Below are 22,879 nucleotides of genomic sequence, written 5' to 3'. Positions count from 1 at the left end.
GGGGAAGAGGATTTTCTCCCGCGATGTTCTCTTCTAACGCTTGCTCTAGCCGTCCACAATACTTTTGGGTTCACTGGGCCGAACCAGATCTCTCAATAGATTTTACCCAAAACGCTAAGTGCGGGAGGCAAAGCCAGATGTACAAACATCCCGCAACTCTAACCTCTAATACCTCCTTCCTGGCAGGCGGGGCACCAGCCCAGCGAGGAAATAAAAGAGCTAGACCTGGGGCCTTTGTGTGGGGCGGGGCATTTCTGGCTGTGATCCGATTTCTGGCGTCAGCTCCACCCACGCGTCAACTCCCTCTAGGAAACATCTTTATTCGATCTCCTCTCATCCAGGCCGCACCTCTTGCCCCAATTCCGTCACAGCATCTCTCGGTACTGTGTTTCATTAACCTCACAGTCATTTTCCTACTCCCTACCTAAGGGCCGCAGTTTTAAGAGTTACTGCCGCGTCACCTTAGCAACCGTGTCTCTAATGGCCGCCGGAAGAGACTACGATCACGTGCTCCACGAACTTCCGGGTTTGTAACGTGACTTCCGGTTGTCAGAATTTCCCCAGACGCGGCGACTGCCGAGGAGGAAAAGCTGTGTGGCCCGAGGTCGCCGTGGCCCCAGGGGTGGTGGGCTCCGGGTGGGCCCTTCTCATCCTGCCCCGCCTGCGATGCATCCGCGGCGCCCGGACGGATTCGATGGCTTGGGCTATCGGAGTGGTGCCCGGGATGAGCAGGGCTTTGGCGGCGCTTTCCCTGCAAGGTCCTTCAGCTCCGCGTCGGACCTGAGCCACTGGGTGACAACTCCCCCAGACATCCCGGGTAGCCGCAACCTGCACTGGGGCGAGAAGAGCCCGCCCTACGGTGTGCCCGCCCCCTCCACCCCGCTCGAGGGCCCAGCGGAGGAACCCTTTCCCGGCGGCGGCGGCGGCAGCGTGCCCGGGCAGAGCAGCGGTGAGGGACCTGGGGCGCACGGTAAGGGCGGGTGGAGTCGGGAGCCGCAGCACGGGTCCTGCAGACCCCGGAAGCCACGCGGAGGGTCCCGCCTCCCGGGCCTCCCGGCCTGTCGCGCGCCACACCCTCTGCCCTCCTTTTGTCCTCTGACCCTGAAGCGGGCCTCATCCCGCTTTTTCACACCAATGTTTTGTCCCGGATCACTTCCAAAACAAGATGACTGCCTTAGCTGTGGTCTGCGTGGTAGGATTTCAGAGGGTTTTGGCGTATTACATTCCATGACCTGAATCAAGAAAGAAGGAAATGGTTTACTGTTTATCGGGAATCATGTGAAAAATACCTAATTGACCAACAGCTGTATTTCCTTGAAATGTGGAAGGAAAGAGAAGTATTTCCAGCAAAGGCAGTCTTGGGCTCAAATCTGGCTCTACCACTCTTAAAAGCTGAGAGACTTTCTTAACCTCTGTGATTTCTTAGTGTTCTCATCTTTAAGGTGTGTAGAAGAATAACTCAGGGTTTTATAAGTGTAAAAAAAATGAGGTGTGAGTAATGCCTAGTATAGTATGGAGCACACAGTAGGCTAAAAGTGTATCTTTCCTTTTTCCATTTACTCATAGGAATTGTATCTGTTCTAGATCCCCAAACTACCCCTGTATTTTCCCACCTCCTGCTTTCTTTCTCTGACTTAAAACTCCACTAAAAAGTCAAAATCACTAAGAGATTTTCAAGATAAGACTTTGGAATCAAGACATAATTATTCTCTGTAGGATGTCAGAAGACTTGTTTTAATTTCAACACTGTATGATCTAGATATTGTCAACATCTGCTGTATTCGTAAAATGGATATAATGCCTGCATCTTCCCATTCTCCTGAAATTGTTAGAATAATAGATTATATCCTTAAATATTATGTATATTCCAGACATAAATTGTATTCTCATTTCTTTGATTTCGACTTGGAAATACAGTAATATTTATTTGATTTGGGTTACTGGGAGGAATAGACTTCAAATGTCATCCAGTGAGGAAAGATGGAGGAGGATCAGTGACTTACTCAGTGTCATACAATTAGTTTTTTTCACTCTGTCTAGTTGTTTTTTTTCTACAGGTCCCAGAAGGAGTGCTGGAAAGTTATAAATGATTCAAAATGCATGTACGATTGTTACCTTCTTAGGCAGTAAAGCTGATGTTTTTATCTTTTCATAATGTATGCTTTGATGGTTTCAGTGAGGAGGAGCACTTAATAACCAGGGTTTTGTGGGGTTTTTTTGCAGCAGTTTAGAGGCTGGTGAATAACTTTGCAAAGAGGATAGAAGCCTGAGAGACTTACACATTTAACAATAGTAAACCTTCCTAACACCTTCCAGAAAATGTCAGTGGTATTTTCTGTTAATATTCGCAGATGACCTGTACACATACAAAAAGGGAAAAGATGAAAGAAAGAAAGTATCTTCATTGGGCAAAAGAAGCTTCTCTCTACCTTGAACGTTTTTCAAGGCAATAGTGAACCAAGTCGTTTCCCCAGAGACTGTTTAGTGACCTTGTTCTGTCTGTCAGGGAATAGTGAGGGCATTACTTCATTCAAAAGAGCAGAGATGAGAGGGAGGGATTGGAGAAGAGAGGGGAGAGAGAAAAGAGGGTGAGAGAAAATTTATCCCTTGTGAATATTGTATTATAGCTGAAATTTAATGTCTGGTCTCATGGGGTTGTGATATTTAACCATTACAATTTTAAGTTTTCCAGTTAAGGAGAAAAAGATTTGATTTTCTGTTTTGATATATGCATAGGAATTTTCCAGCTGTAAACTCTTCTAATAAGACTATAGATATGCCATCAGCTATAGTGCATATGTACGCAGTAGTCTATCACCGGGACCTAATTAAGCAGCTACTATCAAAGTATTTAAAACTTGGGGAAATAGAAGAGAGCCTTATTTACCCATTTCAGTTACCCTAAGTGCTCTTTCAATTTAATAATTTTCATGGGTTTTTTTGCTTGCAACTAGTGGCTTAACATAGATGCTCTCCATCAGTAACAGTGAAGGACGAATTTTACAAATGGGAGGTAAAGTTGGTGAAAGTATCAGTCAGAGTCTTCTCTAGAAAAAATTTTAAATTATTTGTAGTCAGAAGTTGAAAACTGGTAGGCCTTAGATTCTACCTGCAAACGTGTTTGATTTGGTCCACACAACATTTTAACGCTTTTCAAAATAGTTGCTAGTATTTTAAGATTGGAAGATGCTATATAAAAATGAGAATATATCTCTAGAAAAATCACAGCTTTGAAACCTTGGACTCAGAGTCTCATGTGGCAACAGTGGATTGGAGCGGAAAAGCAGTTGGGCCTTTAGAAGGTATACACCTTGCAACTTGCCACAAGCCTCCACAGAGCTCTTCACTTCCTCAGATGGCCTCTCTGGTCCCTATCAGAATTTGATTTTGGTACATGGAGTTTAAATGAATATCATGTTAAAAAGAAAATACTTTTTGTTGTTTTCACAGTAAACCTAAATAATGGTTATGAGTAATCTTATTCCTTCTGTTTTAGAACAGTTGAATAGATTTGCTGGATTTGGTATTGGACTTGCAAGGTAATTTTGTCTAAAGATTTTTAATTCAAGTTTTTATTTAAAGTTCTTTCTTTAATGCAATTTATAATGTTGGGTAATTAGTGTTGCTTTCTTTAGAGCAGTAGTTAAATATTGAAAAATATTTTGCAGAAAAATTTATTATTTAAAATCGATAACTTGATTTTTTTCCCCAGTAAGGATAGAGAATAGTCATTCAATTTTATAAACACAAAATAATCTTGTAAGGAATATTGTAAGAAGTTTCATGTGTTTATCCAAAGAATAAAATAAAATCTAATCTTGTCTCCCCTTCCAAAAAAAAGTAATTGTGCATTGAACCTTTTTGCTGAACATTAAAATTATAACAAGATATTTAGCAACATAGCATCTAGGTGTTACTTACATGGTCATTAAAATCCATATAACTTAAGTGCAAAGTACATAAAAACCAAAATTTACAGCATTTATAGGGTAGATGGCTCTTCTGATAGGAACTTTGTTCATAGGACATCCTCTGAAAGAAATGGAAAGGGGCATTTAAATTGTCTGGGAAAGAAGTTTTCCATATCAGGCATACAAGATGTAGTTTCATCTTTATACTGTACATATTAATATTATATGTTGTTGCTTTTGCTTACCAGTTTGCGAATCTGGCTTTAGTTTTTTTTATATTGAATCTTGTTATTGGTACAGTGATTTGCAAACATGTCTAGACATTTGAAAACTTTTTTTTTTTTTTTACTTTTAAGAAAAATGCATAATTTAAATAATGCATGATTCTTCAAGAATAAATTCAGATTTATATGTGTTGTAAATTAAATGTTATAAATTATTCTTTTAAAGTCTTTTTACAGAAAATGTACTGGCCCATCCCTGCATTGTTCTACGCCGCCAATGTCAGGTAAATGTACTTTCTATGATTTTCTAAACAGTAATCCTAACCCTGATTTGAAGTACAGATCTCAGATAAATGACTGAGACCATGTAACCATTATCCCATGTGACATGCACCAAAATCTATAATATATCAGTTCTCAAACTTTTTGGTCTTTGAAAGCTCTTAAGTCTTAAACATTATTGAGGTCTCCAAGAACAATTGTTTATATGGATTATATCTGTCAATATTTGCCATTTCAGAACCCCAAACTGGAAAAATTTATGCATATATATATATATATATATATATATATGTTTAATTCATTAAAATATTAATAAACTCATTAGATATTGACATAAATAGCCTTTTATGAAAAATCACTATTACTTTTTTGAAAATATCTTTAATGTCTGGTATAATAGAAGGCAGCCAGATTTTCACATCTGCTTCTACAGTCAATTTGTTGCAACACTTTGTTTTTGAAAGAAACAAGAGGTAATTGGCAGATATTCTTCTTTGATACTATACCAAAACTCAATAAGTGGTAACTTTTTAAAAGTTATTTGCAATGTGAAATCTGAAACCACGTCAATTAACTTTTTACACCCTGTTACATTAAAATCTATTGATTTGTACTTCATGTTGAATGGATTTTTTACGCATGCATGCTTCTGTTACATCATGCATTGATTAATTGAAAAATATTGATTTACTGAATTATATAGATCATCTATATGTTATGACATTTGATTTTACAGTATCAAAAGACCACCATCATTAAAATCGCTACCAATCTCACCAGAAAAGTGTTTCAGTTTTCATACGATCTTGATAGTGGATATAGGTTTTCCAGAATTATAATTTTTGCTTGTAAGCTCAAACTTATCATTGGCAACAAATACTGTTGTTGTTGTTGTTGTTTAATCAACAAGCCCACTTTGCTCAGTTTTAAAAACATGTTGTCCCAAGTATGAATAACTATATTCTGTTAGTTTTTCCAGAAAAAAATGGTGAGCCATGAAAAAAGTGGTTAGTTCAGGCTCACAACTCCCTCGGACAAGTTCTTTTCCTTATGACAGCCATCTTCATTATGCAGCACACAAAATATTAATGAGAAAGATGATGTGTACTAAAGAGTCAGCATTTTATAAAATAAATGTGTCTTACTGCTTCACCAGGGGCATTCTTTAAGGAAAGTGGCTTTTGCCTCTTTATAAGTGAGTCAGATAAAGAATACAATAAGTACAAAAATATAATTTGGTGCCACTGCCGTCATTCATGCTACGGAGTGAGTAATTTTACCCACCATTGCTTTTGCAGTATTACTGAAAATGTCAACACAATAAAAAAGGCAGATGATGCCTTAGTATCAAGAAAATAATTTTGAACTTGTCAATCCCCTGAAAGGGTAATGAGGCCCTTGAGGGCTAGTGGACCACACTGGCAAAAGCTCCTATAATATAACTTATCTTCTTTGAAAATTGAGTTAGAAAAGCTAGAAATAGTTAAAAATTAAGCTGTTTATGCTTAGCACCAAAAAGTAAGCATATAGAGAGAAATAGCTATTTAAATAGCACCAGCAGTGTTACGTACACTAGAACAGTGAATTTCAGGCATATATTTTACATTGTGACAATATCACATTGTGATCCAGTGTATACTTATATATGAGTAACTTTTAAAAATGTTTTAGCAAATAATACCTTCAGAATGTATGACGCATTCTGATACTTTCTTTTTTATTATTTCACTTAATAAGTATTAGTTCTGACCCCCTATACTGATTTCATAATTTACCAATTGTTTGTAGCTTGTTATTGCTTGCCATTGGTAGACAGGAATCTGCTGTTCCCTGAGTTCTTCGTGGTTCCTATGTGTTAATGGCATGAGCATTTTGCCACACTGAATGTAATTCTGGTGTTTAAGGAAACATAAATATCAAACACCAAGGCCCTCTTTATTATATATTCTACATCACTATGTATATTGCACACTGGTCTTCAGGGCTGTATTTGTATAACCTCATGTACTGTACTTTTAAGTTATTTAAAGCACTTTCAAGAGTAATTTTGCTTATGTGTAATTTATGCTGACTTTAGAATTGAACTTTCGTTTATGCTATGACTCCACTGTATCTTTCATGCCTTTTTATTTCTTGATAAGACAATAACAGAAAATAATCATGAAATATCTTTTTTACAGGTTAATTACCATGCTCGGCATTATCATCTCACTCCATTTACAGTCATCAATATTATGTACAGCTTCAACAAAACTCAGGTGAGAATTAGTCTGTACATTCTATTAAAGTTATTTGTAATGTGCCATTTTGCCTTAGTCATAATTAAAGCAACAATAATTCCTTTTAGTTATTAAAGATATTGTAACTCTTATACTAAAACTAACTTAACATGATAATGACATCTTTTTGATATCACTGAATAATCAGTAAATTCACACCTTTGCCAAAATTAATTAAATATTAGGGATATTTAATCCATATTAGAGATAATTAATTGGAGTGTTTATCTTCACCTAAATGTAGGCCACCCAACAAATATTAAAATAATGATAGGACTTACTTTAGTTGTAGTTCTTTACTAAAATGTCCTTTTGAATAATGCCTTACTGGAAAATATCAGTAAACATTCAATATCAAGTTGTGTTAAGACCTTTTTTTGGTTTCTTTTTTAGGCATTAACAGAAATAACCGTAAATTTTGTTCATTTTAGGGACCAAGGGCTCTTTGGAAAGGAATGGGAAGTACGTTTATTGTTCAGGGAGTCACACTTGGAGCAGAGGGAATAATCAGTGAATTCACACCTTTACCGAGGTACCTTTTTGGCATTTTCTCAGATTAGCTTCATATTAAATATATGACAAAATATGATAGTTGCTAAAAATACCTTGAATTTGAAAACTTGCCTGAAGTAGCTAAGAGAAGAAACTGAGAATAAATAATTAATTATATCATATGGAATTAGTATGTGATAAAGAAAATGTTTCCTGGTCTAATATCTTTTGAGCTCTTTCAGCTCCTACTGCTATATATCAACAATTATCAACTAAGGAACAAACCTGAGTATGTGAGCAATTCCTGTTATTTAAGTGGCTAGTTTGGTGAAGGAGACACACGTAAGCAAATTTTAGTACATCGTGATTAGTGCCGTAATTAAACAAACCCCTTTAGAGTGCAAGGGACACTTTGCGTGGATTTATTGGCAGAGATTTTTTTAACAGCCTGAAATCTGAGCTAGATCTGGAATTATGAGTAGGAAATAACTTGGCAGAGAAGGAGAGCAAGTAGAGGTGACAGCATGCCCAATTTTATGGAAGTTGGAAGATCCAGGTGGTAAGAAGTGTCTTGTGCTTAGAATATTGGGCATGTGTGGAGTAGAATAACATGAAAAGAGGCTGAGGTGCTAGACTAAAGCATGGTTCTGCCTTTGTGACTTATTGTCTATGGAGTTGGGAAACTAAGGGGGGGATTGTTTCTTTTTGTTTAATATATGGGTTCTTTGATCAACGATTTCTCAAGTGGCAGTGTTTTTTTAAAACATGGAGTGTTGTAGACGGAGACTTACGGAGAACTGTTACAGTAATCTAGGCCAGACGGAGAAGGGTCTGAATTATGGAGTAAAACAGAAGGGAGGAGCTGGATAAACATTTCTGAAGTATAATAGGTAATTGGTGATAGATTGGGAATGGGATTATGGGAGAGTGAATTAGCAGCAGTGACAGATTTCTAGATTGGAATTGAGTTGGAGAATTCATAAAGAAGAGTAAGTTGGAGTGGGAAAGAAGATAAGGAATGTAACTGTCAATAAATGAAGTTTGAGGGACTTCCCTGGTGGTCCAGTGGTTAAGAATCCGCCTTCCAATGCAGGGGACACGGGTTCGATCCCTGGTCGGGGAACTAAGATCCCACATGCCGCGGGGCAACTGAGCCCGCTTGCTGCAACTACTGAGCCCGCGTGCTCTAGAGCCCGAGCATTACAATTAGAGAGAAGCCCGCATGCCGCAACGAGAGATGCCCACGCGCTGCAACAAAGATCCCGCATGCTGCCAACTAAGACCTGATGAAGCCAAATAAATAAATAAATACTTTTGGATAAATAAATAAATATTTTTTGATAAATAAATAAAGTTTGAGATTCATGCAAGACATCTAGGGGGACATGCCTAGTAGTGGTTGGAACTGTGGATCAGAGTCTCAGAGACAATTTCAAGCTGGAGGCATAGCTTTGAATGTTGTGGCACAAAAGTGGCAGTTGAAGCTTTAGGATGGATGAATTTCCCTAAGGAGGACATGTAGACTAGATGACAGAGAGTGGACCAAGGACAGAATCCTGGGCGATGTGTGTGTGTGTGCGTGTGTGTGTGTGTGTGGTAGGAGAGGCAATAGTAAGAGATGTTCACAAAACAAATTAACAAGAGCAGTAATTTGTAGGACAGTGGTGGCCTACAAGCCAAGAGAGGAGAATCAGAATTGTAGATTCTTTTGGAGGGAGAGGGTAGAGAAATTGGAATGTTTGCTTCTGGGTATATTTTCTCTCTGAAACAGGATACAGGTGAAAGAAGGATGAGTACTGGGGTGATTTAGATAGAGCATAAGGACGATGATAGACATTTGAGACAGTCACAGCTATGAGTAACAGAAAAGGGACCTTACAAGGAATACATGAAAATAATGTTAAGAGATAATGTTGGAGATCATAAATTTGTTTAGGTGCTATTTGGCAGGACTCTGTGACTTTCTGTATCAACAGTAAATCCCAGGGATGGAGTTAAAGACCGAGTGTTTTGTTATTCCAAAATTGGCCCCTGGCAGGGTGAATTTTTTGGATTGACAAGGAAGTGTGAGGCAGTTGAAGGTGCAGCCACTAGCATCTCAATCTGAGAATCAGTCTTTGTAGGGAAGGAAATAAAGGCAGAAGAGACTGATATCAGGCTTTTTGCCAGTGTGATTGCTTTCAAAGGACCACATAGCTTTGAAGTTCCTGTAACACAGCTTTGCTGAGTGTTACAGAGAAAACAAAAAGTGTTTCGTCAGCTAAGTTTTTCCTCTCATACTTAAAAAAATCTGAATTTCTGCCCTTGGCTAACTTTATTCACCCCATTGTTTTTCATATCACAGGATAAGATCAAAACTTAGTACTTGTCATCAAATGTTCTTGAAGTTCTCCCACAAACACAAAATTCTATAAAAATTTAACAAAATTCAGTAATTTCTATACGGCAAAGAGTAAAGAATTCTGTATTTGCAGTCAGAACAGTTGGTCCTGACTATTCCACTTCTTAGTTCTGGGACCTTAGACAAGTAACACCATTTCTCTAAAGCAGAGATGAAGTAGTAACTTTAACTTCAGGTTGAAGGGAAGGGAAAAGAGAAATGGGAATGAGAAGGCACAAAATTTTGTTAAATTTTATTATCTAACTTTCTTACCCTGTAGACATACAGACACATCAGTTGTGTGGGTATGTATTTTCTCTTGGTCATTTTGAATCTTATTAAAGAAGACAGAAAAGGTTATCTCTGTGGTATTCTACTTGGGTTAAATTTTTGTGGTAAATCTCACTCATTACTTCATTTATTTATTTAGCTCATACTTCCTGAGTCCCTACTATGTGCTAGGTTCTGTGCTAGAAATCAGGTATACAGTGAGGAGAAGAAGCAAAAGGTACCTGTAACCATGAAGCTTGGGATCTAGTGTAAGGGACATATGTTAAGTAAAATAATCCCACTAATGAATGAATAATTACAAACTGAGACTCGTTCTCTAAAAGAAAAGAATATGGTTCTGTGACAGTATTAGAGTGTTAGGAACAGTGTCCCTAATAAAATGACACTTAAGCTGAGATCCGAATGGCATTCAGGAGACACAGACCAGTTGGTGCAGAGGCAATGTGGCAGGGGGAATGTGGAGAATTCGTGTAATTGAGGGAAGGCTCATAGGGTTTGAGCTCAGAGAGCAGGATGGAGAGCAAGAGCCAGTCTGTGCTTGGCCTTGTAGGCCACTTTAAGAATACTGAGGAGTTTTAAGCAGGAGTCAATGACATGATCAGATTTATGTTTTTAAAGGGTCATTATAAGTGGAGATGAAAAGATTGCAGGAGGACCAAAGTAGAGAAAAGGATACATGTTCATAAGCTATCACAATCTAGGTGAGAAATATGGTAACTAGGACTAGGATGTTATCTTTTGAGATGGATGTAAATGGATGATTTTGAGATATATTTAGGTAAAATTGATGGAACTTGGTGATGGATTAAAGTTGGTTGATGATAGACATGGTGTCAAGGATGACTTCTAGGATTTTGGCTTGTGTAACTAGATGTCAAATAAAGCCATTCTCAGACATACAGTGTAAACATTTTTTTTTTTTAAATTCTAAATTATTTGGGCAAGGTTGACTTTTCTTAGGGGAAAACAAAGTCATAGCAGACACAGTATTAAAGCAGAAACCCAGAGCATTTCACAGAAGTTACCACTTGAGGAGGATAAGCTCTAGGGTCTCTGAGACTGAGGTTCATGGTGATCACTAGGTACAATAGGTGAGAGAGTCTGGATTCACCATTATTCTTTTATACTGATTATGATCACATCTGAATTTGTGATCTGATCACATTATAGTTTCTCAGTATTTATTACTTTTAAAAAAAATGATCATCATCTGTGATCTCTTTCTTTATCTACTGTTCAGATCCCTCCTAAATCCTTCCCCAAACCTTCCCCCAGGTGGAGTGAGTTAGACTTTGTGTTGCTCTACCCTGAAGTACCCTTTCCTTTCATGTGGCATTTCTCAAATCATTAACATAAGGAGCACCTCTAACCAAGGCTACCTGTATAGTTCAGTCTCTCACAGAATCCATTTAGTTGAACTCCAGCTTAGTTTGACTCATCTCACATTTGTAGTTGTACCATTACCGTTTTACTGTTTTCTCCTCATGTTGTCTGTTTCTCCTAATGACTCCTCTGAATTCACTGACTTTAAACACATTCCATTTTAAATACAATGAATTCTTTCTCCAATTCACTAGATTTCCTTTCTGATTAAGTTCTCAATTAGGGAACAGTAAAAGAGTCTAAGAGTAAGAAAGAAAAGTCCTAAGTTTGATTTTGGACAAGTTCATTTTGGCACAGAGAGAAGTCTAAACTGAAGATAATAGATTTGGGAGGTTCTGAAGCATCATCTTGGGTAAGATTGCCTGGGGAAGGAATGTATCTTACATAGTAAGAAAAGAACAGGGCTTGAGCCTTTAGGAACTCCAGAATAGGTTGCTGAGTTAAGAAAAATGCCCCTGCAAAGGAGTCAAAAGTAGAGACCAGAAGAGAGGAGAAAAACCAGAAGAGTATGGGATAGTGGAATACAGGGGCAGGGAGTGCTTCCAGAAGGAGGGAAGAACACAAGTGCATGTTGGCTGCTGAAAGGTCAAATAAAGCACAACCTTAAAATGCCTATTTGATTTAGTGATGTGGAGGTCATGGGGACCTTGGCAAAAGCTGTTTTCGTAGAATAATAGGGTAGAAGCCAATTTGGAATGGGTTCAGAGGTGAGTGGGAAGCTAGGACATGGAAATAGCAAGTTTAGACAGTCGTCTGTGAAAAGGAGAGATGAAGAGAAGGAGCTGGAAGATGAGGGGCTTGGGTTAGATTGAGGGGAGATTTTTTTTTTTAAGAGGGCAGCTGTTTGAACATGGGAAAATAAGAGGCAATGGAAAGTAAAGACTGTATAAATAGAGCGTTATTTAAAACTTCGGTTGCTTTTGTGTATTAATTATGCATGGGAGTATGTGTGTTAGTCTGTCAAATGAAAAACTTTGATAAAAAGCAAGTTACTTAATTTTGTTGCTCATTTGAAGGGCAGTTTTTGCTTGTGAAAATAGCGAGTTAAATATACTTATATATTTTGGTATTTGATGATGAAATATAAAAAGGTTTAATCACAAGTAGATTTTTACACTGCCCTTTTTCCTGAAGCATTTAAATGTGCTAATTTAAATTTCTAGAGCTGTGGCAATAAGTTTTACACATTTTATAAAGGAGTAGAAAGCAGATACCAGGAAGAGCGTCTCAGGTTTTTTTTTATACTTGATTCTAAATTTCTTTTTTCGCTCTTTTTACCTTAATCCTAATGATCTTATGAACTGGCAGCAGTAATTAGTATTCAAAGGAAAGGTGGCCCAGTCCTTACAGAAATGCAGGTCACAGACCCATCTATCCATAATGTTAATGGAGTGCTCAAATTTAATGTCTTAATAACCTGTGGTAACCCTTTCTGAGGCCATAGTAAGAGTAATAGCAGTGCCCAGAAAATTTACAAAACTTTTAGCATATTTTGTTTTATAATCATAAAGTCACTGTCAGTAAGTTGAGTAGCCTAATCTTTATTTATAATTTTCGTCTTAATCATTAAATGTCATTCCAGCTGTATTTTTCGATAGTTGTTCAGGCCTCATATAGTATTCTGGTATTAATTTAATCAGAATGTGACTCAGAACACTCTCTAAGGTCTTATATGAATCAGAGATGGTTGTTCTGTTGTCTAAAAGTTTCTCTGCAGACCTTTCAGTCTCCTAGAAAAATGTAGAAAAGTTCACATACCACCCGTGCCATAAGTGTACTGAGTTTGTTTTTAGAGCACTTACATTATCAGTGATTAATTTCCTTTACCTTTTTAGTATAAAATATATTCCTTTGTCTCCTTATGATTGTCATACTTACTCATTTCAAATAGAACATGTTTTTCTCAGGTTCCTGCTGTGGCCATGGTACATGGGTGCCAGTGTCATCAGGGGAGCTGGTGGCAGCCAGTCTCCCCTTTATTTTACATTTTCCTTTTCTCTGTTACTCTGCCTTCCTCCCTCCCCTTCCCTCCCTTCCATCCCCTCTGTCTGCCTTTTCATCACCCTGCCCTCCTCCTTTTTACTTTCCCTTTTATTCTCCATGTTCTTTTCTCCTTTTTGACTTTTCTCTTGATATAACTTTCTCCCTTTTTGTTCTTCATTCAGCTTGCCTCTCTTCTTTTTCTTCTCTGTTCTGTTTTCTGTTTTCTGGTTTCCAGAGGTAACCTAAAGAGTAGGAAGCATGCAGTCCTAGACCTTGGTTCCAGACCTGACATTCTGCCTCTCTCCTTTGAACATATCCCTGTGATCTTTTTGACCTTTATTTTTCTCGTAAGTAAAAGAAATACAGTACCTGCTCTGCTTATCTCACAGGATTCCTTCTTGTATCAAATGAGATGAGAGGCAGTACAGGCAGATAGTATAGACTTCAAGTCATACGGGCCAGGGTTTAGACCCAGTTGCACCACTAACTAGTTGCATGGCTTTGGGTAAGTTATGAACCATCTCTGAGCCGATTTCCTCATCTATGGAATTGGGGATTATAGGTTCATTGTGAGGGTTAGAAGTAATTTATGCAGAGTGCTTTGCACAATGCCTGGCATATAGTAGGAGCTGAAAAAGATAATAGAATATAATAAAGGTCACAAAAGTAATGTCATCTTAATAAGTAAAGGCACTTGGAAAATTAGGGGCTATACAAGTGTATGTGTCATTCTGCATTACAGTTACTTAATTTTGTTTTGTTTTCTAATTCTCATTCTTAAATACATTTTAAAGCTTTTTTCATTCCTTTATCCTATTTTATTGTTTCCCTTTCTCTTCCCCGTCCATTGTTTTCCTCAGTCTATCATTTCTGTATCTTATCTAATGTCTCATGTTCATTTCTATAATCAGTTATAACTCTTCCTCCTCTGTCATCCCCTTCTGTCAGCACATACAGAAAGACCTTCTATGTTTTTTCTCTTTTCAACCCACTGTAATTGTTTGATGGGTCCCAAAAAGGAAAATGTTCATCATGAGAATATATTTCTTCTACAGATTAAAAAAAATTAAAAATTGATTACTTTTTTAAAGCTTAAGCTAATTCAAGATGTTTTTAAAAACATGGCTTTTATTTTGTTTATTTTTTAGGGAGATTTCACATAAATGGAATCCTAAACAAATAGGAGAACACCTTCTACTGAAATCGTAAGTATCAAAAGCAGCATTTATATTGAAACTTACATCCATTTTTATAGTGTTAGAACTGAAAAAAAAGCTTATTAAATAAACAAAGTGAAGGAAAGTAGAGCAATGAAATATTTGTGGGACTAGAACTTAATCAGAAAAGTAACATAGTTTAGGAATAAAATCCTAAAATATATGTTATCTTTTAAATAACCTTTCTAATTTGAAAGGCTAAAATCACAACCTAATTTTTCTGTGTGTTCTTAGGAAGTTAGCAAAGATCTTCAACTTGTTAAACCTGAATTACCAGGAAAATTATTACTCTTATTATTATTATCATTATTCTCTTAGTAAGCAGACATACAAATTTATTTGTATGGCGATGAGTAAACTCAAAACCTTAGTGTCATTAAAATGTAGTCCTAAAGGCACTTAGTGACTTTACAACGCTGACCATTTTTATAATTAGAATTTTACTCTTCACTTTTTAATTTTTTTTGAAGATTGGGAATTGGAAACCCCCCAGCTTGCTGGCTCCCTCTGTGGGACATTCCAGCACATTATTACTTAGTGATGTTCCATTCACCTTGAAAACCACTACTTGCCAGGACCTGGCCCATAGGGTTAGGTAAGTCCCACCTTGACATTATTTTAAATAACTATATTTTGCAGGTTTGCAAAGTTGTAATATTACTATGTCTAAATAGTGGCAATAGGAGGCAACTTTGCAAAGCTGTACAATATTGTTTTTTAATAATAAAAGGGGACTTCACTTACCATGGAAGACTGGCTTAGCTCTGTTTGGTGGGAAATCTGGGAATGGATAATGATAATAGACAGGACAGTAGCAGAACAGTGGCCTTGTTCACATATCACTAAAAAGGCAAGCAATGGAATGGATCCCTCAACCTAAATTTTAGGTATCAGATTTACAGGCTACGTTAGCTATGTGCAGGTAGATGTCCAAACAGTGAATCATAAACAAGCCTACATTTTACTGTTTTAAAATAATTTTCTTTACAGGCTGTCACTGTGTTATTATTAATACTTAATTTTTCATCTCTATTTGTTGAGTAAAGCATCTTATGTTACAGGTCTCTGAAGTATCTTTAGGCTATAGGTATTAATAGTTAAAAACCTTGAAGATATTATTCAAGCTTGAATATAAATTATGTTGATGTATTAATGTAGATATTAAAAAATTTAGTGTAAGCATCTTGTTTCAGTATACTGATAAGTTTGTTTTAATTTCTACAGCCTAACTTATATAGTGGCAATGCCTTTTTATTCAGCAAGTCTAATTGAAACAGTACAGGTGAGCTATTTTTTTCCTGTCATTTTTAAGTTAAAAATGTTTTTGGAATATTCAGTATATTATATATGTCTGATAGTATAACAGAAAAATTTAAGACAGTATCCTTCTAAAAAATTTTTTTTTTCTCAGATACCATACATATATCAAAGATTATATACTAGGCACATTGCTGCTGTGTCTGCTTCCTTTGCAAATTTACTTCACACTTTTAATTCTTTTTATCCCTTACACAGGCAGCTGTACTCTTCATTCAGATATCTCAGAAAGTAGCCTATGACCTGCTCTGAATACAAAAAAATCTATAGGGTTGTTTTTTGTTTTTGTTTTTTTCTCCAACTTTTTAATAATTCAAATAGTTATGGCTTATCAGACAATAAATTACTAATTACCTGAACATAAAACATGATGGATAATCATCCTAACAGTGAGAAGGTAGTCCCCATAGGTAGTTTACTAACAGCATTCTTTTTAAATATGCCTTTTAAGGAACATTTGATGCTATGGTGTTTAGTATATACTACAAAGCGAAAGCAATCTCCTGCTAGCATTTTAAATTGTTTCACTATTTCTAACCACATGGTGGCACTTCAAGTACATTGAATTAATGTACTTTCTCACATACCGTTCCTGTATTTAAAACTGTAAGAGAGCTAGCTTAACTTTACCCTGTACACAAAATCCAACTAACTGTCTACCACCTGTCTTCTGTCTCCAACATCAGATCCTCTAGCATATTTTTTTCTTTGTCATAATCAGCGCTTATGAGTTTCCTCTCTATAAATCCTCACTGGATCAGCCTTTCCTTTTCTAATTACTCTTTTCCACTTAATTGCTTTTCTGGCCATATCGTTGTTTTTCTTTTTTTTTTTTTTTTTTTTTAAAGGCAGAAAAAACTTTATTCATGCATAAACTCGTAATGACCCCATCTTCCTGCACAACTTTAGAAACATTGACTTATTACAATACAAATTGGACCAAATGGTGAAGGAACTCCAGAACCATCACAGACCTTTCTCGCTTCACTACACAGTGCAGTGGAGCGCGGCACAAATTGAGGAAGGAAGTCCTTTATGTGTTTCACATTTACCTGCTTGCCTTCAAACCCCAGGGCAGAGATTCAGTTGGGGGTGGGTTGGGGGCAGAACCTATTGTTGATTTTTTATGTGTTGATTTTTTAGAATTATTAACTGAAGTTAACATCTTGCTACCCAAATATTATCTCCTATCCCCTTGCATTTGGCAATGTGAAAGGATATAACCTTTGTATGGGGCTGCAGCTTACGGAATTATCACTTTATGACATAGCCTCATTTTATAGATAAGGGGAAAAAAAGAGCAGGAAGATAATTATTTAAGGAAAAACAACGAAACAGCGTGATATATTGGGGGAAAACAAGTTTTAGCTTTATGCAGACCCGTATCACAGTCACATTTCTCTACTTAAATTAGATCTGTGACTTTAAGCAGATGTCCTAACCTTTTTTAAATCTTAATTTTCTCATCCATAAAATGGGAATAGTATTTTATTAACTGAATTATAAAAATTAAGCGAATTATTTATGTAAAGTGCCCAGCTCACTATATGTTCATTTTGTTTTGTTTTGTTTTTTTAACCCAAATGCCCTGTTTTTTTCTGCCCCAGGTTCCACCTACTGACCGCCTCCTTTTGACTCCTTTTGTCAGATTTTCTAGTTCTCTTTTTTTTCCTTCAATTTCTACTCTCTTGAACATCCTCCTTTTCTTTTAGTAACCTCTTACCATCTCTTCTCCTGTAGCTCCAAGGCACAGTCCTTGACCCTCTCTGCTTTGTATCCCATATTCACTGTCCTGGAGAACTCATTTACTTGCATGAATCCTTTTAACTCTCACCTTTATATGAATCTAAAAATTACAAAAGTGTTGATTTTCATATTTCTTTCATCCTTCATAACCAATCAGCCATCATGCCTTCTCAGTTCTAACTTCAGGGAGTATCTGAGATTGTCTACTCCTCCCCACCGGTAGGCCACCATTCTCTTTCCTTCTTGTTACATCAGTTTCTTTCTTCCTACCATGTTCAGTGGTTTTTTGCCTGTCTGGGCAGCTCAGATCTCTTTGAGAACGGTCTTTCCCTTGAAAAATACACATTTATATATAGATCTCCTAAAGAACACCACCATTCTTCAATATGAACTTCCTAGTGATCTGTTGTCTTTACTAAGAATCTTTGTTCTGTTTCCTGCATTTTAAAGTCCATTCTACATATTCATGCAAGATTAGTGTTCTTAAGTTGCAGTGCTTATATCCTGTTGATGATTAAGGATCCACGTTGACTCATATTCTCTGAGATCAATTTCAGACTTCTCAGCATAGTATTAAATCAAGGTTTTTACTGACTTTACCTTTCAGCTAATCTTTCTTAACTGCTAATTTTTTTTAAAAGCTCATTTTAAAATTTAAAATTTTAAATAAATGAATTAAATTCATTTATTGAGTGCTAACCTATATCAGGCACTGTTATAGACCCTGGGGATAACATAGCAAACAAAAACTTTCTGCCCTCATGGCACTTACATTCCTGTGGGGAAGATGGACATAAACAAGATAAAAGGATACTTTATGGTGCTAAATGCTAAAAAATAAAACAAGGAAATTAAATAAGATGTGTAATGGGTAGCAAGGGATGTTACTACTTTTTTAAGATCAGGAAAGTTCTCAGAAGCAAAAGTCATTTGAGTAAAGGTCTGAACATAAGAACTACATGGATATTTGGGAGAAGAACATTCTAAGCAGAGGGAAAGCAAGTGCAAAGGCCCTGAGGTAGGATTATATCTTACGTGTTTGAGGAGCAAAAAGAAGGCCAATACAGTTGAAGCTGACTAAGGAAGGGAGAACAAGAGGAGATGAGGTCTGAGAGGTAAGAGGGAGAGAGATCACACAGGACACTGAAGATCACTGTAATAATTTGGCTTTACTTTGAGGGAGATGGAAAGTCTTTGGTAGGTTTGAGCGAAGAGTGACATGATCTAACTTATGTCTTTAATAGGATCTATTTGGCTGCTGTATTAAAAATAGACTGGAGTGGGAAGGGGGCCAGAGGCAGGTAAATGGATTAGGTTAGGTGAGCTCATTTTAGTCTCATGGTTTTAAATATGTTCTCTTCACTGTAAACTCTCACATTTGTACGTGCAGCTCGGACCTTTTCCTTGTAGTCTAGATTATAAACTCCACTTGGAGTTTACACCTTAGACTTAACATTTCTGAATTCTTGATCTTCTCCCCCAAATTGCTACCCCAGGAATATTGTCCAGCTCAGTAAAAGGCACTGCTATTCCTCCACTTCCTCTGGCCAGCAGCTTTGAGGTCATCCTTGTCTTCTCTTTTTCACACCCCAAATCAAATCTACCAGTAATTCCTATTGGCTCTAATTTTAGGATAAAAGCACAGTTGCAGCATTTTATTTCCTTTGCTACCTGCTAGACCAATCCACCATCATATCTTTAACTGGTTTCTCAGCCTCTGCTCTCATTCTCCTCTACACAACAGCCAGTATAACATAAATTGTATCTTACCCATCTTATGCTTAAAACCAACTAGTCACTTCCTATCTGACTGGAGGCCAGGGTCTGCACAGTGGCATGGTATGGCCCCTGACTACCTTTTTAACTTCATTTTTTGCTGTTCTCTTCTTCAGTCATTGCTGCAGCCAAATTGGCCTCTTAGTCGTTCCTTTTCTGCCTGTCCGTGCCTCTGTAACCAGTATCACAAACTTCCTTACACATATCCCCATAATTGTAAAAAAGCAGAGACAATGCAGATGATAATGACTCATGTTTATTGAGTGCGTTCTGGGTACCAGGCCTTTTCGCATTTAATGCTCCCAGCAGCTCTGTGCATAAAAGGTAGGTAGGCCTAATTCCATTTTTATAGAACAGTAAACTGACTCTTAGGAGACGTTAAGTAAGTTGCCCATGGTCACATGACCAGTAAGTACATAATGGAGGTGGGTTTTAAAGCAATGCTTAAGAACTCCAAGCACTGTGCTACCTCTTCAATGTCATGTACAATATTTGTTGCTTTTCAAAATGTGTCCTAAGGAGGTTCTTGAGGGTGGGGAAACCAGGTGTGTCACCCTCCACATCTCTTCCCCTGTTTCCCTCCCCCAATAAGAAGAGCTCCCAGCTTCACTGCTATCTGTTTTGTGAAACTTGATTTGAAAAAAGAATCTAATGCCTAGATAACATTTGAAGTTTGCAAACCATTGATGTTTTTCCTCTTTAGCCAGAAAATTAGGATTTAAAAGGCACCTAGAAAAAAAGAAAAGGCACCTAGAAAGAATGCTTCTTTGTGGCAGAATAAGCAGATGTTAACTTTTACTCATTTCATCATTTTCATTTCAGAGTGAGATAATTCGAGACAATGCTGGAATTTTGGAATGCATTAAAGAAGGAATTGGAAGAGTGATAGGCTTGGGAGTGCCTCACAGCAAACGACTACTTCCGCTTCTTTCCTTGATCTTCCCTACGGTGCTGCATGGGGTTCTTCATTACGTCATCAGCTCAGTCATTCAGAAGATTGTCCTGCTAATTCTAAAGAGAAAGACTTATCATAGCCACCTAGCTGAGAGCACTAGCCCGGTGCAGAGTATGTTGGATGCTTATTTTCCAGAGCTTATTGCTAACTTTGCTGCCAGTCTTTGCTCTGATGTTATACTTTACCCATTGGAAACAGTTTTGCACCGCCTTCACATTCAAGGAACACGCACAATAATTGACAATACAGACCTTGGCTATGAAGTGCTTCCAATTAATACACAGTATGAGGGAATGAGAGACTGTATCAATACTATAAGGCAGGAAGAAGGAATGCTTGGTTTTTATAAAGGGTTTGGTGCTGTTGTAATACAGTACACGCTGCACGCAGCTGTTTTACAGATTACCAAGATTATTTACTCTACACTTCTTCAAAATAGTGTTTGAGATTTAGATTCCTGGTTAGTCTGAAAGACATCGTCTGGATACTTCATTATGAAATTATGAGGGATAAGAGTGAAATACCGTTGGTGGGAAATGGATTAGAAAATGAAACTGGTAGAAAAAGTCCATGCTGATTATACTGACTCTTCACTTTTTAAAAAGGTTATTGGTATATATTTTGGATTCAAGGTATTCCAAATTTGAAAACTGAATAAAGACACTCATATGAATTAAATTCTAGCTAGTGTAGCACTAATGCTGAACTAAAAATGATCTCGGGAAGAAGCAAAATTTTGTCAGCAAACTGAAAACAAAATTTCACAGAGCTGAATTTATTTTATATGACTTCAATGTTTATTACATGTTTAGTTCACCTTCTAGATTGATATTGGTATGTCATTCTTAATACAGTGTATAGTAGCAAGAGGTCATAGTTTACCTTTATGCAAATAAGTTATGTTATCAGTAACATGGACAAAAAGGATTAGATTTGGCAATCTGTAAACAGGAGCTGAGAGTTTTAAATTGCACTGTCCCTGTATAACTTTAATGGCTGTACATTTATCATATAAAGCCACTTATATGCGTACATATAACTTGGAATTTCCTTCATCCCTACAAATTTTCCACTCTTAGATCAGCTTACTGTATAAAATGCAGTTATGTATTTTCTGCTTGAATATCAGAACAAAACATTAAAAGCCAAGGTACCCCAAAGATTTAAGGCAAACAGCTTACTTGTCCATATGCAAACCCACCGTTTCAGTGCCAGCAACTTAGAATTTGTCATATGTTATAAAGTTTGATTTGCTTATCCAGCCTTATGAATCATCAGACTGTTTTTAGAGCCACTTTTAACAGAGATAGAATATAAAATAATCATGACAACTATTCCTGCTTCCACATTTACAAATTGTGTACTAAAGTGAATGTCACTTGCCATTCGTTTCTGAATGACTTGGCTTAGAGGAAACACGATTAAAATTCACCTGGGAATTTGTGCCTCTTGCCTTCCATAAAGTCATCTTTAAATGATGGCTTCCATTTTTATTTTCTTTTAGTTTTTGTTCATAGTTTCATTCTCCAAACTAGGTATACATAAAGGGAAACGCAGGTTTATCCTTATCACCTTTTATTGAAACTTGTTTGGATGAATACTGATGAAAAATAGAAACCTTAAAGGAAGTTTGTCCTTGCTTTTTATGGGTGATGAAAAGAAGTACATTTCAACAAATAATAAGCAAAAAAGTTGGTCATCAGTTTAATTTAAAAAATTCTGTCTGTTCCTAAATTGAATTTGGTGGGTGAGGCTCTTCATATAGTAAAATGATATGCATTTGATTAATCCATCATTAAAGTTTCATTTCCTCATGTGAATGATCAGTTTTACTAGGAACCATTTAGCACACTGAAGTACAGTGACTTTGCACTGATGTTGTCCAACCTAGAATGCAGGTTCTATTTTACTGAGATCTATTTTACTTACTAAATGTCAGCGAAATGGTTACTTTTTGTGATTAATAATGTTGGAACCAAAAAATGACATCCAAAAAGTGTGAAACAATACATTTGTGGCAACTCTCTCTACTATCTTGTGTATGTGTGGTTTTTTTTTTTTTTAATGACTAAAACATGTAAGTTTTCCATTTTTCCATTCTACCATGAGGGAGAAAATAAAATTAAACACAAGTTGTACTCGTTCAGATTATGGTTTACCTTGTCCAGTTTACAGCATTTAAATTGTTCTCATTGCTTTTGAATTACTAAGTAAATTTTTAGATGTTTATAATATGTCCAACTTCCTAAAACCCTTTCCTTTTTATCATAATCAAAGAAGATAGTTTCAGACAAGAGTAAACTTCTGAAAATTTCAAGTTTCAGAAAATTTCTAGAAGAACAGAATCTGAATGGAATCAAGTATCTACTAGTGAAAATCTGGGATCCTTTAGCTAATTACTAGATATTTCAAGATTATTTTATGAAAGTTATGAAGATTCAGTTACATAAATCTGTCTCATGGAATCATTTACAAGACTGATAGGCTGAACCACATACAAGTAGGTTAGTCTTATTTTCTGTCTCTTTGGAGAAAGAATACAAATTAATATTAAAACTAAAATTGATTGGGAGATTGGGATTGACAAATATACACTAGTATGTATAAAATAGATAACTAATAAGAACCTGCTGTATAAAAAAA

General features: G+C 36.6%; 1 protein-coding gene across 5 annotated transcripts; it reads left to right on the top strand.

Moving 5' to 3' along the window:
- Positions 1-427: 427 nt before the first annotated feature.
- On the top strand, positions 428-22,382 carry SLC25A46 (solute carrier family 25 member 46). Of its 5 annotated transcripts, none has more exons than XM_082455794.1 (8): positions 514-970; positions 3,497-3,539; positions 4,362-4,419; positions 6,598-6,675; positions 7,128-7,228; positions 14,374-14,430; positions 15,667-15,724; positions 20,104-22,382. In XM_082455794.1, exons 1-8 carry the CDS (start codon positions 667-669, stop codon positions 20,680-20,682), a joined length of 1,278 nt encoding a protein of 425 aa, XP_082311920.1. In that variant the 5' UTR covers positions 514-666; the 3' UTR covers positions 20,683-22,382. The 5 variants fall into 5 exon arrangements, with proteins under 5 accessions (XP_082311921.1, XP_082311922.1, XP_082311920.1 ...); XM_082455793.1 differs by having other exon boundaries at positions 533-949; XM_082455797.1 differs by lacking the exon at positions 3,497-3,539 and having other exon boundaries at positions 874-949.
- Positions 22,383-22,879: the final 497 nt, after the last annotated feature.

Source organism: Balaenoptera physalus (assembly GCF_965194825.1).
Source record: "Balaenoptera physalus genome assembly, chromosome: 3".
Lineage (NCBI taxonomy): Eukaryota > Metazoa > Chordata > Mammalia > Artiodactyla > Balaenopteridae > Balaenoptera > Balaenoptera physalus.
The sequence above is the reverse complement of the archived record's forward strand: the minus strand, read 5'-3'. Positions and strand labels throughout refer to the sequence as shown.